Raw genomic sequence first — 19,144 nt, forward strand, 5'->3', positions numbered from 1 at the left:
TATTCAATCTGAATTAGTATTTAAAATAAGTATTTAAAACGTAAATAAATAATTCAAATTTTCATGTTTATTTTGATATGATATCTACAGTGTATCTAAAACTTAAATCAATACATATATATATATATATATACTAATTTTATGTTTATTTGATATGATATCTAAAAATATCCAAAATCCGATCCTAAATGGGTTTTGATATGAATTACAAATTATATTCGAGCTGAAGTGTTAACCGAACCCGACATATACTATAATACTCAGATGAGCCTAAGAGGCTGAACCCAAAAACTCGGAAACTTCCACTCCCAAAACCCCAACTTCTTAAGTTCAAATCCAAAATCTAGAGTTATTTAACCCTACGAATATATAAATAAATATATTTACTTTTCGATAAAAAAAAATTTTGGAGGTTTTTTTTGTAAAAATAAACTAAAAAAATATCTTAGGGAATCCCTCTATTTCAAACTTGTAAATTGTAATATGTTTTTTTTGTTTAGATAGATTCCGTTTAATTGTGGAAGCCCCTTTGGTCCAGTGGTTTGACCAAGGGTTCATTAATGCTTCTACACTATGAGATCTGAGTTTCAATTCTCGGAAAAGGCGGAATTATGCGAATTAAAAGAGAAAAATCTTACAAGATATCTACAACATGACGCAAAGAATACTGTCAAGCGTGAATCCGATAGAGCGGCTCAGGTGATATAGTCAGGCATGAATCCTCATATGGCAGGGAGAATTGTCGACTGTAGAATCAATCGTCTGTAATATTTCTTACGGTTGTAATAGCATAATTATGTAGCGTTTAAAAAAAAAATTGGTTTAATTAAAAGGAATAATACAGATATTTGTTAATTAATTAAAAATAATAAAAGGCTAATCTAACACGACTACGAGCATTTATTTAACGCGTGCCACGTCGGGTAGTTGAAAAAAAAGAAGAAAGTAACGGGCCAGCAGGGGCTTCTTTATAAAGTTTGAATGTGAAGATTTACTCATCAACCCTAATCCCTCGTCTATCTATACATACACGATACACTCGTATATCGATTATAAATATTCGCTACCGTTCCCAAGCGCTCTCTCTCTCCCCCACAGAGAAAGTTGAAAGCGACGAGAACAAGCAACGTTTTCCGGCGAACTAACCAGAGTTTTCCTCCAATCCAGGTAGAATTTGGTTATAAACCGACTACGATTTTTAATTGGTTTTATATAACCGAGGAAGTTTTCTCGTCTTAAATAATATTTTAATTTAAATTAGTTTTGTTTAATGTAAGATTTGCAGTGTTGGTCGCTTTGTCTCCCTTTTATTCTTCGTCTTCTTCTTCGTTTGTTGAAAATCTGTTGACTGCTTTGCTTTAACCGTAACCGCTAAAGCGCGCTTTTCTCGTGGGTGGAATAAACCTCGCGCACATCGATTTTGGCTTCAAATCTGCTAATGTCAGTGATATTCGGAAGAAATCTGAAATTTGAAATTCGAATTTGAAATTGAGATTCTCGGAAAATACTTTGATTCGAAGAGAGGCTTTACTTTTTGTGTTCCCCTCACCACCAGCTTGCTATTTCACGTGGTTGGTTGAAAGCAGAAGCAACCTTTTAAAGTATAAACAGCGAGCTTATCTTTTTTGTTTCTTTTCCCTTCTCAGATTTAGGGATTGAGAGTGAGTGGTGGTGTTTTCTCTCCTCCGACTACGATGACTAGCCTCTTCAAGCAATCTCCGGGAAGACGCCGGGGAAGCGATTTGGAGTCCGGCAAAAGCGACAGCGCCGACTCCGATAGCGACACCTTCTCCATCCCCGCGAAGAATGCTTCCGTCGAGCGGCTCCAACAGTGGAGAGTAAGACCTACTCCTTCTTCTTGTAAACTACATACAGATACTTAACTCTGCGTACATACAGGATCATAACGTTGATGTTGTTATATGATTCTTTATTGGGATTGTTCGTTGTGTTCTATGCGACTCTGCTTCTTACTTTTTTTTTTTTTTTGGTATCTGCAATCGATCTTTGCGTTGATGTTGTTTATTCGCAGAAAGCTGCACTAGTGCTCAACGCTTCAAGGAGGTTCCGTTACACACTGGATTTGAAGAAGGAGCAAGAGACGAGGGAGATGAGACAGAAGATCAGAGGCCACGCTCATGCTCTTTTGGTTAGTTTTTTTTTTATCTAGCGGCTGGTGAATCATGGTGTTGGTGTGAATGTGATATGGACCGTTTTTTTTACTGATAATGAATGTTTTTTTTTTGTGTTAGGCTGCAAATCGTTTCATAGATATGGGGCGTGAGCAAGGTAATGTTGGTGAACTGTATGCGTTTGTGCTGTGCGTAGTCTTTATATTTCTGTAACTGGCGTGGTCTTCTTTTTATTCAGGGGTTGAAAAATCAGTAGCTTCTGCTACTCCAGCTGGTGATTTTGGAATCGGACCTGAACAGCTTGTGTTGATGTCGAAGGATCATAACGTTAGTTCTCTGAAGCAGTATGGAGGGGTAAGTTGTGTGGTCTCTTTGGTGGATTTTCTGTACTTGATTTTTTCTTGGTCAGAACTAATTTGTTGGTGTGAAATTGCATCAGGCTCAAGGGTTGTCTGAGTTACTGAAGACAAATGTAGAGAAAGGTATCAGTGGGGATGATGATGATGATTTGCTAAATCGCAAGACCATCTATGGTTCAAACACGTACCCTCGCAAGAAAGGGAAAGGGTTTCTGGTAAGTAGATGGTTCTTTGCTACTTGAATATATGTTTTTCCTTGCTCACTTTCATAAAGCCTGTTGGTTTCTTGTGCAGAGGTTTCTTTGGGATGCTTCCCAGGATCTCACGTTGATTATTCTGATGGTGGCTGCGGTAGCCTCTTTAGCTCTCGGGATAAAAACGGAGGTTTGTTGATGAAGTTAATTAATCAAATCTGCTCTTCCCTCTTTCAGAAGTGTAATATCGACTTTAATTAATCGTTGCCTTGCAGGGTATCAAAGAAGGATGGTATGATGGAGGAAGCATTGCATTTGCAGTGATTCTTGTGGTTGTTGTGACTGGTAATCTTTTTCTGTTCAACTGAATTATTTTGGGAATGACTTCTGTAATGTTTTTTTTTTCTGATGCATTCATTCTCCTCCTCTGCAGCTGTCAGTGACTACAAACAGTCCCTCCAGTTTCAGAACTTGAATGATGAAAAGAGAAACATACATCTGGAGGTATGAATTTGCGCTAGTGAAAATCTTTTCTCATTCTCTCTTTTTCATGTTTACTTCTTTGTTACACCGTTGATTGCTGTACAGGTTGTAAGAGGTGGAAGACGAGTGGAAGTGTCAATATATGACCTTGTGGTTGGTGATGTCATACCCCTCAACATTGGCAATCAGGTATATGATTTATTCAATTCCTTTTAATTTTGTCTTCGTCCATATTACCTTGTGTCTAACTGAAAGTGAAAATGATCTTTAGGTCCCTGCAGATGGAGTGCTGATAGCTGGCCACTCTCTTGCCCTTGATGAGTCTAGCATGACTGGAGAGAGCAAAATCGTATGTTTTTGTTTTCTATGACAGTGAAGTTGTTTATGTTTCTCGTTTCTTTTTGGGATAACTCTTAACTGTCTGCTGTTCTTTTCTTGATAGGTTAACAAAGACGCTAACAAGGACCCATTCCTAATGTCTGGCTGTAAAGTGGCAGATGGAAATGGTGTTATGTTGGTAGGATTCCTCCTAGTTTTTCTTTTTGCATAGCATAAAATAGTTATTAGCTAATACTAAAAAGTTGGTATATCTGAGGATATAATTAAATTATTTATGTCTTTTCTTTATGCAAGGTTACTGGAGTTGGAGTCAACACTGAATGGGGATTGCTGATGGCCAGTATTTCTGAAGACAATGGTGAAGAAACTCCCTTGCAGGTAGATTTTTAGACCATTGTTAACACCGAACCTTGATTTCTTTCAGCTTATCTTTGACGGGCTTGTACTAGGTGCGATTAAATGGGGTAGCTACGTTTATCGGATCCATTGGGTTATTTGTTGCTGCGTGTGTGCTAGTGATTCTACTGGTTCGGTAAGGATTCTATCTTTGCTGGTTATTGTTTTGAAACTTAATCCTTATCGTCATCACTGAATGTTTATAATTATGTATGTTGTTCTCTCTTTTTACAGATATTTCACCGGTCACACTGAAGACGAAAGGGGAGGTCCTCAATTTGTCAAAGGAAAGACAAAAATCGGTCATGTAGTTGATGATGTGATCAAAGTTATTACAGTAGCGGTATGTCTCTTAGTTATCATCTTAACCAAAAAGGGAGCGGACAGTAAGAATCTTTAATTTTCTGTCGAAATGCTAATACTCTGCTATTGGTGCAGGTCACGATTGTCGTAGTGGCAGTGCCTGAGGGTCTTCCATTGGCAGTTACTTTGACGTAAGCACTTTCTATCTTGCTACATCAGAAAGTTATGTTCCCTTTCAACTACTCTGTTTTGTGTGCTAGTTTCATAGTTTAAAAAGTTCACTTTTCTTTGCTGATTGTATTTGCTTTTCTACTATTTTTGTTTCGTTTCAGTCTTGCCTATTCAATGAGGAAAATGATGGCAGACAAGGCTTTGGTATGATTACTTTTCCGTCTCCCTATCTTTCTTGTGTGATGGGAGTGAACAATGTATGTTATCTTAGAAGCTCTATTAACATGACAACTATTTGACACACAGGTGCGGAGGCTATCTGCTTGTGAGACAATGGGCTCTGCCACCACTATTTGCAGCGATAAAACTGGAACACTAACTTTGAATCAGGTGTGTTTTGTGTTTACAAATCTGGGTTGGGTTCTTGCTCTAAATTAGAGTAATATACTTGAGAAAGTTTCGTCACTTGATGTTACTAATTTTTTCTTTTTCCAAAAAAAACATAGATGACAGTGGTTGAGTCTTATGCGGGGGGAAAGAAAACAGATACTCAACAATTGCCAGCAACTATCACTTCATTATGCGTTGAAGGAATAGCTCAAAACACAACTGGTAGTATTTACGTACCAGAGGTAAGTAGCTTTGACAGCTTGACTAAAAAGTCAAACTTTTAAGATAATTTCCTGAGCATTGCGTCCTGTTAGAGAAGACACTCATGGGGTTTTATTTTCTGACAGGGTGGCGGTGATTTAGAGTTCTCTGGTTCACCAACGGAAAAGGCTATTCTTGGCTGGGGAATTAAGGTTTAGTTTTTTCAAGTTACCATTGTTTTCTAGTTCGAACTTAGTGTTTTAGCTTATTAGTTGAGGCGTGATTTGTATTTTCCTCTTTTTCAGCTGGGCATGAATTTCGAGACAGCCAGATCGCAGTCTTCTATTCTTCATGCTTTTCCGTTCAACTCTGAGAAGAAACGTGGTGGTGTTGCTGTAAAAACGGTAACATGTCTGCTGCTATAACATAGATACTATATGAATTGTCTTTTTTCGTTTTGGGCAATGATACTATGAGTTTATGTGGAAATAAATCATTTTCTTCATTTCTTTCTTGTCATGGGATTTTTTGTACTCTATTTGTGTAAGTTTGTGAAAGAAATTAGGCTTGTGAGGTCTACTGTATCGATGCAGTTAAAAGTGATTTGGCTCTCTCAGTTCTCTATAAGCACAGTTCACTTATTTGACTTTCTATTTTCGATATTACTTTTCAGGCTGATGGTGAAGTTCATGTTCACTGGAAAGGAGCTTCTGAAATTGTCCTTGCATCTTGCAGAAGCTTCATCGATGAGGATGGTAATGTGGCACCAATGACTGAAGACAAGGTTTGTGAAAAGAAGTCTAATTTATTAACCTCTTAAATTAAGCGTATCTGTATGATTCTGCAATTTACCTTATGGTTACTGTGTTTCTTTGATGTTTCCAGGCACAGTATTTCAAGAATGGTATCGAAGAGATGGCTGGAAGAACCTTACGATGTGTCGCACTGGCCTTTAGACACTATGAAGCTGAAAAGGTCCCAACAGGCGAAGAACTCTCAAAGTGGGTACTCCCAGAAGACGACCTTATTTTGCTAGCTATAGTAGGCATAAAGGTGAGGATTGATTTAGTTTATTTCTGTACGTTTTACTTTATCTGGAGATTAGTTGAGCAAAATTTGTGGCAGTGGGCCTCTCATCCTTCGAGATTGCTTTCGGTTTTCCGCTTAACACCAATTTTCTTATATTTCAGACAACAACCGTATGTTATGTTCTGCAATATTCTTGGTAGTGTTTCTTAACGAATTGTTTGAAATGTGCACAGGATCCATGTAGACCAGGAGTCAAAGATTCAGTTCAATTGTGTCAGAATGCTGGTGTCAAGGTACTTGTTTTATTAAAAGTCTCATTGCTATTTGTTTCCTCGTTTTAGGCTAGTAACGCTTGCATGATCACTTTATTGTATTTGTTGATGTTCAGGTCCGTATGGTCACTGGAGACAACGTCCAAACTGCGAGGGCTATTGCTTTGGAGTGTGGAATATTAACCTCAGATGCTGATGCCTCCGAGCCTACTCTCATTGAAGGAAAATCATTCCGCGCCTTGACTGATGCAGAAAGGGACAAGATTAGTGACAAAATCTCGGTAATGTTCATAACACCTCTTTTGAATTCTTCAGTCTGAATTGGTTGGTAGTTAATTTGAATGCCTTTGTCTCATTCTATGTATAGTTTGGCATGTCTTTGGGTTTCACCCGATTCATATATTGTCCCTGACCATCAGATGCATCAGTAATTGTAATATGATACAGTAGTAACATCCTAACTAGAAATTTAATTGTTTGCTGCACGTGTGAAGGTTATGGGCCGATCATCTCCCAATGACAAGCTTCTGCTGGTACAATCTCTGAGAAGACGTGGGCATGTTGTTGCTGTGACCGGAGATGGGACAAATGACGCTCCTGCACTGCACGAGGTAAACAATTCTTCAATTTTGCTAATTTTTGAAAAACTGGTTATGCCGAAGTCTATAACTATTGAAAGCTCTATTTGCCAAGTATTTGTCTATGCTTATTCAGAGCCGATCATGTTCTGATTGGTGTTGGATTTTTAATTGGATTTTCAGGCCGATATTGGTCTTGCTATGGGAATAGCAGGAACAGAAGTGGCTAAGGAAAGTTCGGATATCATCATCTTGGATGATAACTTTGCTTCAGTTGTCAAGGTTTGTTCAAATTCACTTCATTGCCAAAATCTAGAAAGTTTTTCTCGCAATTGAATTTGATTATTCGATATTCCAACCAAACATGGGATGGCGTCTGATGTATATAGGTTGTTCGCTGGGGACGATCAGTCTACGCCAACATTCAGAAATTCATCCAGTTTCAGCTCACAGTCAATGTTGCCGCTCTTGTCATTAACGTTGTAGCTGCTATCTCAAGTGGTGGCGTTCCACTTACCGCTGTGCAGGTTTGAGTTTCTGTTTCTTTTGGCTCGTTTCAAATCTCTCTCCAACTAAAACACATATATAGTTTTGTTCATACACTTGACGTTTTTTTTAATCATACAGCTTCTGTGGGTTAATCTGATTATGGACACTCTCGGAGCATTGGCTTTGGCTACCGAACCACCCACTGATCACCTCATGGGAAGGCCTCCCGTGGGCAGAAAGGAGCCTCTTATTACCAACATCATGTGGAGGAACCTTTTGATTCAGGTAAAAAAACTCTTTGTATATTTGAAATCACCAACATACTAATATAAAACTCTCAGGCTATCTATCAAGTGAGCGTATTGCTAGTTCTCAATTTCCGAGGCATAAGCATACTTGGCCTCGAGCATGAAGTTCCTACACATGCCACCAGAGTGAAGAACACAATAATTTTCAACGCCTTTGTTATCTGCCAAGTAAGTAAACTGAAAGGAAAAGCCTTGAGCATGTAAACAAGCGCGTATGTTAATTTGATTTTTATTTTGGTTTTGACAGGCATTCAACGAGTTCAATGCTCGAAAACCAGACGAGAAGAACATCTTCAAAGGCGTTATCAAGAATCGTCTCTTCATGGGAATAATAGTCATAACCCTTGTTCTAAAACGCGGCGAGGAGGTCCGATTTTCCGGCGACTAGGCGTGAAGCGGCACCCTGCCGCTACGATTTGCTACCAATCGGACAGTTACGCGGTCTGATACAAAAAAAAATCTTTGTTTTCGCGATTTTGAAGTTCAAATCAACAAGTATTGATAGATCTATAGTTGTTATGTGTAAATAACAACAAAAACGCATGAGAAATGAAGATTTTTCGAAGAAAATCTATGGCAGCCGTAAAAAAAAAGTTGCAGAAACAGGCAAAACCCTGATAAGAAGACGAAGAGATAATTACAAAACTGCCATTTAGCTAAAAAATATGCAAAAATGACTCTATTGGGCGTTGAACCCGGGACTGGTATGTCACCAAGCAATGACTAAACCACTAGACCACAAGTAATCTTTGCAATATGTTACTTAAACTATATTTTGTATATAACTTTATTTTAAAAATAAAATAAAACTTAAAATTAATCTCCGATTAATCCCCGATTAAAATCCGATTTCTTCGTTAGGCGCTAGGCCCAACCCGAACGCACGCGTAGCGCCTAGCGAGTTTCCGAACAAGGGTCATAACTCTCGTCCTCCAGGTATAATAATAATAATAATAGAGTCCATCACAAAAACGTATTGCAATTTACACATCCTTTATTCTTTCCACATGGAGACTAAATCTTATTTTGTCGTTTGTCAGGTTATCATTGTTGAGTTCCTCGGCAAATTCGCTTCCACAACAAAACTTAACTGGCAACAATGGCTAATATGTGTTGGCATCGGTGTGATCAGGTCACGCTTTTTTATTTTATATACTGTCTACATTTACATGTGCAGTGCTTGTTGAAACACTTCTAACTTTGTACACAAAACTTTTTTGTTGATTTGAGCAGTTGGCCTCTTGCTCTGGTGGGGAAATTCATTCCGGTTTCAAAAACTCCTCTCAGCAACAAACTAAAATGCTGGGGAAAGAAAAAATCTTCTGGAGAAGGTAAACAACAAACTTTTGAAGCCTTGTGATTTTATCATTAGTACAAATTGGAATGTTCGGTTTGGTTAGCGTTTCCCTTTTACCAAAATTTGGTAATTTTTTGAAGTATTAACAACATTTTATTTGCCACAGGTTCACTCTGATTTGGATGCCGGTTTTATGACAGACGCTACGCGAGATTAAAGTACACTACTTCTAGGACTAACAAGAACAAAAACAACGTTTCGTTTGGTGTTAATGATGGGTTTTATTGATATATTTTGGAAACCCAAAAGTACAGTTTTTCGGGGTTTGTCTATGCGGTCAAGTTTGGATTTCATGTTTTTTCGGTTATTTACAATATTATTGACTGACTGGTGAAGATTTTATAACCATGAAATATGGAAACTCGTTATTTTATTATCGTTAGCTCAGCAGTTAATGCCCGTTTCCCGTGACCTCTCAATCTCAATGGAAGTCTTGGATATCTAATAATAATATCGAGGCTTTATATTAGTCAATGTATTGCTCCAAACACTGTTGTTTGGGGGTATCGGAACCGGTCTCCGTCGACTGATTTGTTTTTAAAAGTTAGATTTCTTAGAAACTGGCGACATTGTCCTTGTTGTTATACTAAAGAAATCACCCAGGATATGTGTTTGTAATTGACCCATGGGGAGAGCTTCAGAAGCTCGTCTAACGTCTTCAGAATTATACACTTGCACCTAAATTAAAGTTGATAAAAGCCAATATGATGGCTTCATCTACCGAGACTGGGATCATGTTTGGGAGGGTACACTGTCTACGAGAGTTCAAATGTCATGGTGCGAACCAAGAGTTTGTTTGGCCAAGACGTTTTGGTGAACGTGAGTATGGAGAAACCAACAGATATCAAGCTTAGCGGTTACATAAGGATCCCAAGCAAGACACAAGGAGACATGCCTACTCTTAACTAGAGATGTCAAACAGGTTTATCCATCTCGTCCCGTGCCGTACCGCGGCGGGTTAGTTATCGAGCGGGTCACAGCGGGTCTGTCCCGCGCGGGACAATCCTCAGAATGCCGGCCCAAACCCGTACCACATAACATATGCCTTTGCGGGCCGTCCCGCAGAATGCCTCCTTATCAAATCGCCTACTATAACTTTTTTCATCTACAACTTTTTTCATGAATGTTCAAGTGGAAGAATTGTGTAAGCGAGTTGAAGAGACCTCATTAAGCTTCACTAAAGCCTTAAAAACCAATGCCATAAAGCTCTGTTTGTGCTTGCGTTCTTGAGTTAAAAAGCCTTTTTTTTTGTTATCAGCATAAGATTTTATTAAGTTTGAATCTAATTGAATTGTTGTCTTTGCAATAACTTGGTTCAAGTGTTGTATGTCTTCATCAAACCATCTCTTTGTGATTCTTTGGATTTCAAAAAAAAAAATCCGTGAATCACTTTTTATACAAGTGACATGATATAAAACTAACTTTTCTCATAAACAACATCATTGTAACCAAATTTAATTTAAGAAAAACACTATTTCATAGTATTGAAAACAAAACCAATCAACTTAAACAAGAAATCTCACATTGTAATAAAGCAATTCATATTTGTGTGTAATAAAAAGAGAACCAAATCAAAACACCACCAGAGCTCGAATCGTCATCGCTGGAGCTAGAGTCGTCATCGCCGGATCTCGAATCATCATCACCGGAGCTCGAATCATCATCGCTGGAATTCCTTATGTTTTCTGGGGGAAAAGTCACAAGAATTGCTTTCTTCTCAATCTCTCTCTCTCTCGTTTTTTTCAGGTAAACTAAGAAATGAAAAAAAAATACGGATCCACGTAATCCCGCATAACCTGTTTCGGTCCATCCCGCAAAAAGACCCTGTCCTGTAAAGACCCGTCCCGAGAGGCCCACAAATTTATAGACTTAGAAAACCTCGTCCCAATACCGTCCCGCTAGAGTCTTTTACGGACCAGACCCGCGGTCCAAGTCCATGATTGCCATCTATACTCTTAAGCAGATAGGGAAAAGTAACTGAAAAATTAAATTCACTCGCTATCCTCAATATTTCATATAAAAGAATTTACTCCCTAGACGTTCATTTTGTTCTTGAATTCTTTGATATCTCGTATTTTCTAAAACTGACAATTTTAAATTCAAAGCTAAACTATATAGTACATAGTATACACATCTATCATACAAAACATATCCAGTAAATAAAATACGTCCAAATGAAATACTAGTTCTTCAGCATCATGACAATTGGTGATTATTACATGCTCCTGCCTGGTCATACTAAATAAAACAGTATGAACATTAATTATACAAGACAAGATTCAAGAAATCACCGAAAAGAACTAAACTGATGCATTATAACAATAAGATGCCTAGAGAGACAAGCGCTGTCCAAAAATTTCAGTTAGCTTCATAACATTATAAATATTTTTGCTCCTACTATAAATATGCTTATAGTTCTCTTAAGCATTTAATATATTACGCGTAATAATATAAAAGATCTTTTGTCAGATAAGTGAGGACAACTATTGAGAGATGAATCAAATTTCATGTGTTGTTGTTCTTTCAATTTACGTTCCGACCAGAGAGCGAGTTCCAACGTTTATCGCTTCGTTTTGATACCCCCACGTGATACACACAGTCAACGCTCCAGAAGCAAAGCAATGCTTTTCTTCTTTCTAGCATGTTACTACTATTTTACAATGTCAAGGGAAATAAGCAAACATAAATATAAATCGGAAAGGGATTAAAGAACACAATCCATGCATTTTTAAAAAGAACAAATTTAAATTTCACAACTATTCGGATAGCTATACTCAGAGATAAGGTTTATTTGTGAACTACACTTCTTCTTGGTAAAATAATGTGAATCATTCTTTTTTTCTTTTTTGTCAACTGATGATTTATTAGTGGGACTAAAGTCCAAAAATGATAAAGCCCAAAACATAACAACACAAAAGGCCAAGACGAACGGGCCAACATTATACAAACTCTTTGACCCGAAAGCTGAAAGAGGAAAACCATTGAAGAAGCAAAGCGACACCTTTCCACCAAGTGTACGATCGACGAACGATTCAGAGAACACGCGTCAAGAGAGAGAATCACCACCTCCTCCGGAAAGAGCCACGCCGGAGCTCCGCCGTCGGCGGAGACAAATCAATGAAAGACCAACTGAGCGGTCTTCACGGAAGGCCATGAAGGCCGGGACGCGACCGGATCACCACTTCTAGAAAGATAACCACAGTCTTCAATCAATCTGAAAGAACTCCGATCTTCCTAATTGAACAAGCAATCATCTTTAAAGATTGAGAATAGCTTGAAGATGGAACGACCTAATCTCAGGAAAAGGAAGGCGACGGAGGATCAAATCAAGAGTCGGTGGTAGATCGAAGGATATGAAGCGACGATCAAACGGAACCGGGAGAACCCCAATGAAAAGCCGGCGAAGACAATTTGATGGAATCATCTTTTTCCGGAGACAAAAGCCAGCGAAGATAGCGTTGAAAGAACCACCACTTCACAGAGTCGAAAGCTCGAACCATCGGGAACACCGAAAGAATCCGGTGATGGAAAACAAAACTAGGCCGGTTAAGCTCTCCTTCTGAAAGATCCGGAGTTGATAAGAAGAAGCGGCTTCGAGAGATAACTCTCTCTTTCTAAAGAAGAGAGAAACCGACTTCAAACATTTGTATCTAATTTGAATCATTCTATACAGAATACCTTCAAATTAAACAAAAGTTATATATTTGGATAGCTCCTTTAAGAAGTATGTCTACATGTTAAGCAACGATATAAAAATGCGACTACATTCAACCTAATATATAATCCGTTCACATACGTACACAGTAAGATAAAAGAAATGAAATAAAGGCTGAATTTGGAGGGATTAGCGCATTCGATCCAAATAATTGTATAATTTACAAAAGCGCAAGATCTAATCTAAACAAATTTTTTTAGCAAAAAAAAAAAAACAAATTTGCACGATCTAGCTAGTATATAATTTGATAAACAGCAAAACCAATAAAATAAAAGTATATATCGTACGCACATCCCAAAATTTTAATTAATGTAATAAAAATTACAAAGAGTCACGTACATGCATGTGCGTATAAATTATAACAAAACTAACTAAAATATCTATTATATCATCTGCAATAAATTAATTAATACGACATTGCATAGTCCATCCACCTAAGCCTGAACTGGAATTAGTCTCCTTTCTTTTCTTAGTAATTTTTTTAAAAATTACCTTTAATTTGCCATTACGTCTTGATTATAACTTAAATCCCCAAAAGAACGTAGTATAGCACTGTTACAGGCAAAGCAACCAGCATTCCGAATATAACCCTGCAAATCAATAGATATATATATAGAGAGAGAGTTAACTTACGGAATGAACATTTTAATATTTTTGGAATATTTGATAAAATAATATTTTTTGGGAATATCTAAACTATTAAAACTGAAGTACAATTAATATTTAGCCCTGAATATTCCTCAATAATTACAAGTGAATGTCACTCTATTTTTAATTAACAAATAAATTTACAAAAACTAAAAACTAATAGATATAAGTTTCCATAAAAATCGTAAATGAGATTCCCTAATATTTAGTTATTACATCAACTTAAAAGATTGCAATCTTTCATTTCCTAAAAGAGTCTATAATATAAACGCAGAAATCCTAATATTTAGCTATTACATCAATTATACCATTTCATTAAAGTATTTGAGCAAAGTTATGATTGTTATGGATTTTTGTACGTGAAATTGGTAAATGTAAACATAATTCATTTTTTATTAGTTAATTTCTTTTTATCATAAATATTTTAGCGTGTGCACTTCTGAAATACAAAATCCATACTAAAATCCTATAATAAAATCAAAATCATATGTAAATGTAACTTATGTTTAATAATCTAAATAAAAAATCCATATTAAAATCATATGTAAATTTAACTTATGTTTAATAATAAAAATACAAAAATCCTTACCAAAATCATATAGTATACATTATTTATCATTTCAAATTTTTAAATTTCATAGTTACATCCAAATTTTCAATTTTAATAATATATTTCTTATAAAATTAATGCTAAAAATATATATAATTAAATGAAAACTATCCAACTTATGTTTTAAAAAATATTTATTTATTTGATTATTTCAAATAGTTAAAGTGCTAACACTATATACTACAATCATATAAAAAATACTAATCCATATTGTTGTTCATTTTCTTATATATGGTAGATTTAATTATTTACAAATGAAAAAAAATTTACTCACATAAAAATGAAAAAAAAAACATAGCATATTGTTTTTTTAGATTTTGCTTTATTAGTATACAATAAATGAGAAATAAAATGAAAATTTGAAACAAATAAATTATATTTACAAATGCAAATTTTACAATTATTATATTTATAAATGACTGAATTTACAATTTTTATATTTAGTATGATTATTGTTATTTTATTTACCATTATTCAGGTAAAACAATACTGGTGTATATTAAATAAATATAATATCCGCACGGACGTGCGGGTTAAATTCTAGTATTATCTTATAACTTGAGCAAAAAAATCTTGAAATTTTGAAATGAAGTTTGTGAAAATATTTTTTCTCAAAAAGGTATTAATCATAAATGGTTAGACTTTAGATGTTGAGCACTTTAATTAGAGAGAGAAAAAAAAAACAACTTACGCAGTGCTGAGAATATCAGGATGGACGTTATATTCCTTGGCGAAAACAAAAGGAACAATTCCTTGAGGAAGAGCAGCCTTCACAAATATATATATTATTCTTAATAATTATATATGAAACTATTATAAGAATGTCAACATCGCTACTATCAATTGTAAGTAAAATTTAATATGTAAAATTAGTACTAACCTGAACGATAGCGATATGGAGGAGATTGCCACGAAGACCAATTGCAATTGAGGTGGCTGCGATCACGGCCGGTCCGGTCAAGAACCTTACGGCCATCGCGAAGACTGCCACTGATTTTCCGCATGCTATTATCTTTGGTTGCAATGCCATAAATAGACCTGTATATCAAGAACTATAATTAATGAGTATAAAACTTCATATACGTCTCTCTAACATTACCAAAAAAAAACTTCATACCAAGACTAAACATAGCCATGCCGAGACCAGCATCAGATAGTATCGCAATCGATCCACTCACTATGGTTGGCATCTTTATATTCCATCTGTCCCATAAAATGATCAACATCGAGGAAACTACATATATTATGTAAAACGGGAGGGACCAAAATAACGCGCGTCAATTTTTAAAAATAAACTATGAGTATTGTTATTTCTAATTTTGACTTACTTGTAGGAGACAAGGGACCAAGCAAGGCCAAAGAGACTAGAGTAAGTGTTAGGGTTTCGAATGAGTTTTCTCCAAACCATTATCAGTATTAATCTCGTCATCACGTTCGCCGGCGGCATCTGCTGTTTCCTTGGACCGCCGGGACCACCGTCTTCCACGTCACTACCTTTCTTCCCATTGTAAGGTGACGAATTCACCCCTGACCTTCCTTCGTTATTACCGTCTTGATCCATCTCCACATGCCCTTTTCTTCCCGGTGTCATGTTCTCTATCAGACTATGCATCGCTGTCATCATTAAGTTTTTGGGAATTAATATCTAATTATATATATTACTAGACTATGATTGTTTATAATCGATGAAAATACTAACTTATATATTGACTATATAGAGTTCAGTTTGACAATGAAACATTCAATAAAAAATCCAATCAGAATAGCAATTCGTGAAAATGATTTAGTAACAAAAAAGAATAGCGAGTCTCTTAAAAAAAAAGAAAATCATAATTTTTTGTTTTGTTTTTGTTTATAAATGATGTTCTTAAAAAGAAATCGAATGAAATCATAATTTTACACAAAAGGTTGAAACTCTAACCAAAGAATGGGACTACACATTTATACTAAAAGTAAAAAAATGAGTGGAAGATTAATCAACCTTTGTAAGCGAGGTTTTCTTGAGGAGGAAGTGAAGCTTTTGGGTCGGTGGATAAATCGACGGAGGCACCCCTTGTCATAGCGTTCCTGGCGTTGGCTTCAGACACCGGAGAAGCACTAGAACTCCACACGAACATGTTCATCTCCTTATTCTGTCCTCCTCCGCCACCAATTTCCTTTTTCTTGACTCCACTTGCTCCGCTCGTTGACCCCGTGAACATCGGGTTCGGTGGAGGGTACGATGGAACTGAATCATATATTTAAATATTAAATTCTCATGCACACAAAAAGAACAACACAAGAAACAAATGGTACTTTTAATAAATACGACAATGTTCTATCATATTTTTAGAATTACTAAAAAAAAAATTAAGTTACTACAAATTTTAGGTTTATGATGAGTTTCTAATAGCTTAGGTAATGATATTAACTAAAAAAAGAACAAAGACAAAAAAGCGTACCATTATTGTTGTTATATAATTCACCACTAATGTTTTTCCCTCCTCTTGCTCCTTTCTTCGTCTTCAAAACTTCCTCATCAAAATTCGACGTTCTTGGCGTCACTCCTTTAGACGACTGAAGCGAGTAAACATCTCCCCCCGGAGCTGAACCGGCGCCACCGTAGCTATTGGTGTAGCCGTGACGAGGGCTCGGAGCTTTGCTTGCATTAAACATAGCGTAGAAATCTGTCTGGTTAAAGCTCGAAGCTCTCGGCGTCGGCCCTCGCGAAGATTGTACTGAATAAATCTCAACACCGGTCAGATTTGAAGCTCGCGGCGTTATCATGGAGGAGTTAAGTCCTCCACCATGAGATTTATTGAACGATGAGATCATAGATGAGGCGGCGCTTGATCTCCGGACAACCACGTGGAGCTTCCCGTCGTCACCTATCTCCGCATCAGTCTAATTATTAAATGAAAAAAAGAACATATTTTAGGTAATGTGAAGTATATATGAAAAGGATGGAGTTTGTATATTTAATTGAATATGGCTAAAAGAAAATAAAATAGTTGTGTTTGACTTCTGGAAAAATAATTCAAACAAAGCTGATCAAGATTATATTAGACTTTATTCAGTAAAAAAAGTTGTATTAGACTTTCACATGTTTTACCAAATTACTATAAAACGCCATAATAGGTTTTTTTTTAAAAAAGGTGCTATATATATAAATCTGTAAATGCTGCTAATAAGGCCATTCCTGTGAACATTCATACCTGGAGAGGCTCACGGCCATTGAGAGAGACAACATCAGAGTCAACACGGAAAGAAGTGATGGAACCGGCCGTTTCCGGGAACTGCTCGGAGATGAGAAGCTTAGCGCCACGGAACTCAAACAAGAAGAGCATTAATGTATACCATATGATACTCTGAAGCACCACGACCTGCACCATTAGGTTACCGGAGAAGTCCCCGTACATCGCCCGGAGCAACGGGATTCCCATTACCAACGTGTTCGGTAGTGTCGATAGAGAAAAGAGCGTTATCATCCATTCTAGACTTCCTCTCCGACTAAACGCCTGAAAATAATCGCCATAATACACATCAGCGCATATATACAAATAAATATCGTAAAAAGTTGTAGTTTAGTTTCTATCATAACAACGATTACTACTGAACTATGATCCACATACTTAATTAAAGCACACACCTACATTAAAAACCAAACTATATTTATGTGCTTATAATTTATAATATACTATAAAATATGATCATAGAGATTATTATCATTAATTAAGAGACTGGCCTGCCAAAGAAAGAGCGCGGCGAGGATGACGACTTTCTGAAGAGAATCAGCGGCGAGGAAATGGTAGTTCATGGCATACGGATCATTGGAGGAGATGAAATGGAAAGAGAGGAGAGGAACCGCGAAAACCGCAACGAACCGGTTTATACCGGAGCATTGGCTCGGTGTGAATATTCCCCACCACCGAACCGAACCATAGGCTAGCATCATAGCTACGTATAGCGGCACCATCGCCGCTAGTACGTCGTACATATCTTTGCCGGTGATCATTTTGATTTATTTTACGACGAGTTGAGAGAGAAGAGACTAATTAAGATGGAGAGAGAGAAGAGAGGTTTATGTGGTGATATAATATTTATGGAGGAGGAAGTGAAGTACACTGAGTCAATATTAGTTTTGAGTTGTCTGTGTTAATTATACAGTTTTATAGTAGAATAATGAGATTCGTGTTCAGACAATGAATTATGTCCATATATATCGTTTGACACTTGAACATCATTCAAAATATTAACCAAGATTGGCTTTCATTTATTTATTTTCGAAGTTGGTCAAAATTCCAGATTAAATCATAGGAAAAAAAGTAATACTAGGTCCAGGATATTATATGCCTGATATTATATTTTGTTTCGGTGATATGCAAATTTATAGAATTAATGTAGATAATGTATTCCATGAGATCATTAAATAATCATCATGTATAGTAACTTCTTAAACTATATATATATGTATTAACTTTATAACTCTTGCATCTTAAATATATAAATTTTTCTTTTTATTTTCTACAAGAAGCCATGAAGAAGTAGGGAATCTTGTCTTGGGGTGAGGAAGATTGGTTTCCCTTCTGTCTTCGTGGTCTATAAAAGTATCTGAAGCCAAATTAAATGTTCTAGAGATTATATTTACGCAAAAGTTAGATTCTAAATATATAAGTTGGATATTTAGGATCCACATCCACTTGTACGTGTAACACCACCTCTCAGTTTTCAGTTTTCACACACAAATTTTCATTATATATATAAGTATTATATGGTAGTACTATAGATGGAATATATAAAAGTTAAACCGATTGTGTGTAAGCTATCGACACGGCGAAGGTTGATCCATGCACATGGTGTTGATGGCATCTAACAACACTTTCTGAGCGATCTGCGGTTCTTGTATGTATCTTATTTTTAATCAGGAAGAAAACAATTGAAGATCTGATTTTAGTTAGGAATATAATAATTTAATTTTAGACCGTTGTAGTTTTGTTAAGGGAATTTACATGTTTACTAGTCTAAGATAATGGTTTTTCATTTGAAATCCTAATGATTTTTATTAGTTATGGTCAAGGACATAGGCTGGACCGGATGAATAATTATCATCCTTCCTTCCATAAGTTAATTGTCGTATTTTCATATTTCGTCGACGTATTTATCACGCCGCTTTGATTGGGCTGAATGGAAC

The 19,144-nt window shown here is 36.3% G+C and overlaps 2 protein-coding genes across 3 annotated transcripts; one reads left to right on the forward strand and one right to left on the reverse strand.

Moving 5' to 3' along the window:
• The first annotated feature begins 940 nt into the window (after positions 1-940).
• LOC106377540 (calcium-transporting ATPase 8, plasma membrane-type) lies at positions 941-9,377 on the forward strand. 2 transcript variants are annotated; one of them, XM_048747103.1, is made up of 35 exons: positions 941-1,167; positions 1,647-1,838; positions 2,033-2,149; positions 2,253-2,289; positions 2,371-2,486; positions 2,572-2,706; positions 2,786-2,875; positions 2,961-3,030; positions 3,119-3,189; positions 3,274-3,357; positions 3,440-3,517; positions 3,611-3,685; positions 3,802-3,885; positions 3,957-4,039; positions 4,138-4,246; positions 4,342-4,397; positions 4,539-4,581; positions 4,684-4,767; positions 4,884-5,009; positions 5,115-5,180; positions 5,274-5,372; positions 5,642-5,752; positions 5,854-6,021; positions 6,231-6,290; positions 6,386-6,550; positions 6,764-6,880; positions 7,031-7,129; positions 7,237-7,374; positions 7,475-7,621; positions 7,678-7,812; positions 7,892-7,978; positions 8,560-8,580; positions 8,685-8,776; positions 8,878-8,975; positions 9,108-9,377. In XM_048747103.1, exons 2-35 carry the CDS (start codon positions 1,695-1,697, stop codon positions 9,116-9,118), a joined length of 3,216 nt encoding a protein of 1,071 aa, XP_048603060.1. In that variant the 5' UTR covers positions 941-1,167; positions 1,647-1,694; the 3' UTR covers positions 9,119-9,377. The 2 variants fall into 2 exon arrangements, with proteins under 2 accessions (XP_048603060.1, XP_048603061.1); XM_048747104.1 differs by lacking the exon at positions 941-1,167 and adding an exon at positions 1,327-1,571.
• Positions 9,378-13,028: 3,651 nt separating this feature from the next.
• LOC106375096 (auxin efflux carrier component 2-like) lies at positions 13,029-19,114 on the reverse strand. The gene is made up of 9 exons (XM_013814994.3): positions 17,699-19,114; positions 17,169-17,471; positions 16,416-16,857; positions 15,956-16,201; positions 15,303-15,588; positions 15,092-15,177; positions 14,855-15,012; positions 14,666-14,742; positions 13,029-13,306 (listed from the first exon to the last, which is right to left on the reverse strand). Exons 1-9 carry the CDS (start codon positions 17,966-17,968, stop codon positions 13,240-13,242), a joined length of 1,935 nt encoding a protein of 644 aa, XP_013670448.2. The 5' UTR covers positions 17,969-19,114; the 3' UTR covers positions 13,029-13,239.
• Between the last annotated feature and the right edge of the window lie 30 nt (positions 19,115-19,144).

This window comes from Brassica napus, chromosome C2 (genome assembly GCF_020379485.1).
Source record: "Brassica napus cultivar Da-Ae chromosome C2, Da-Ae, whole genome shotgun sequence".
Lineage (NCBI taxonomy): Eukaryota > Viridiplantae > Streptophyta > Magnoliopsida > Brassicales > Brassicaceae > Brassica > Brassica napus.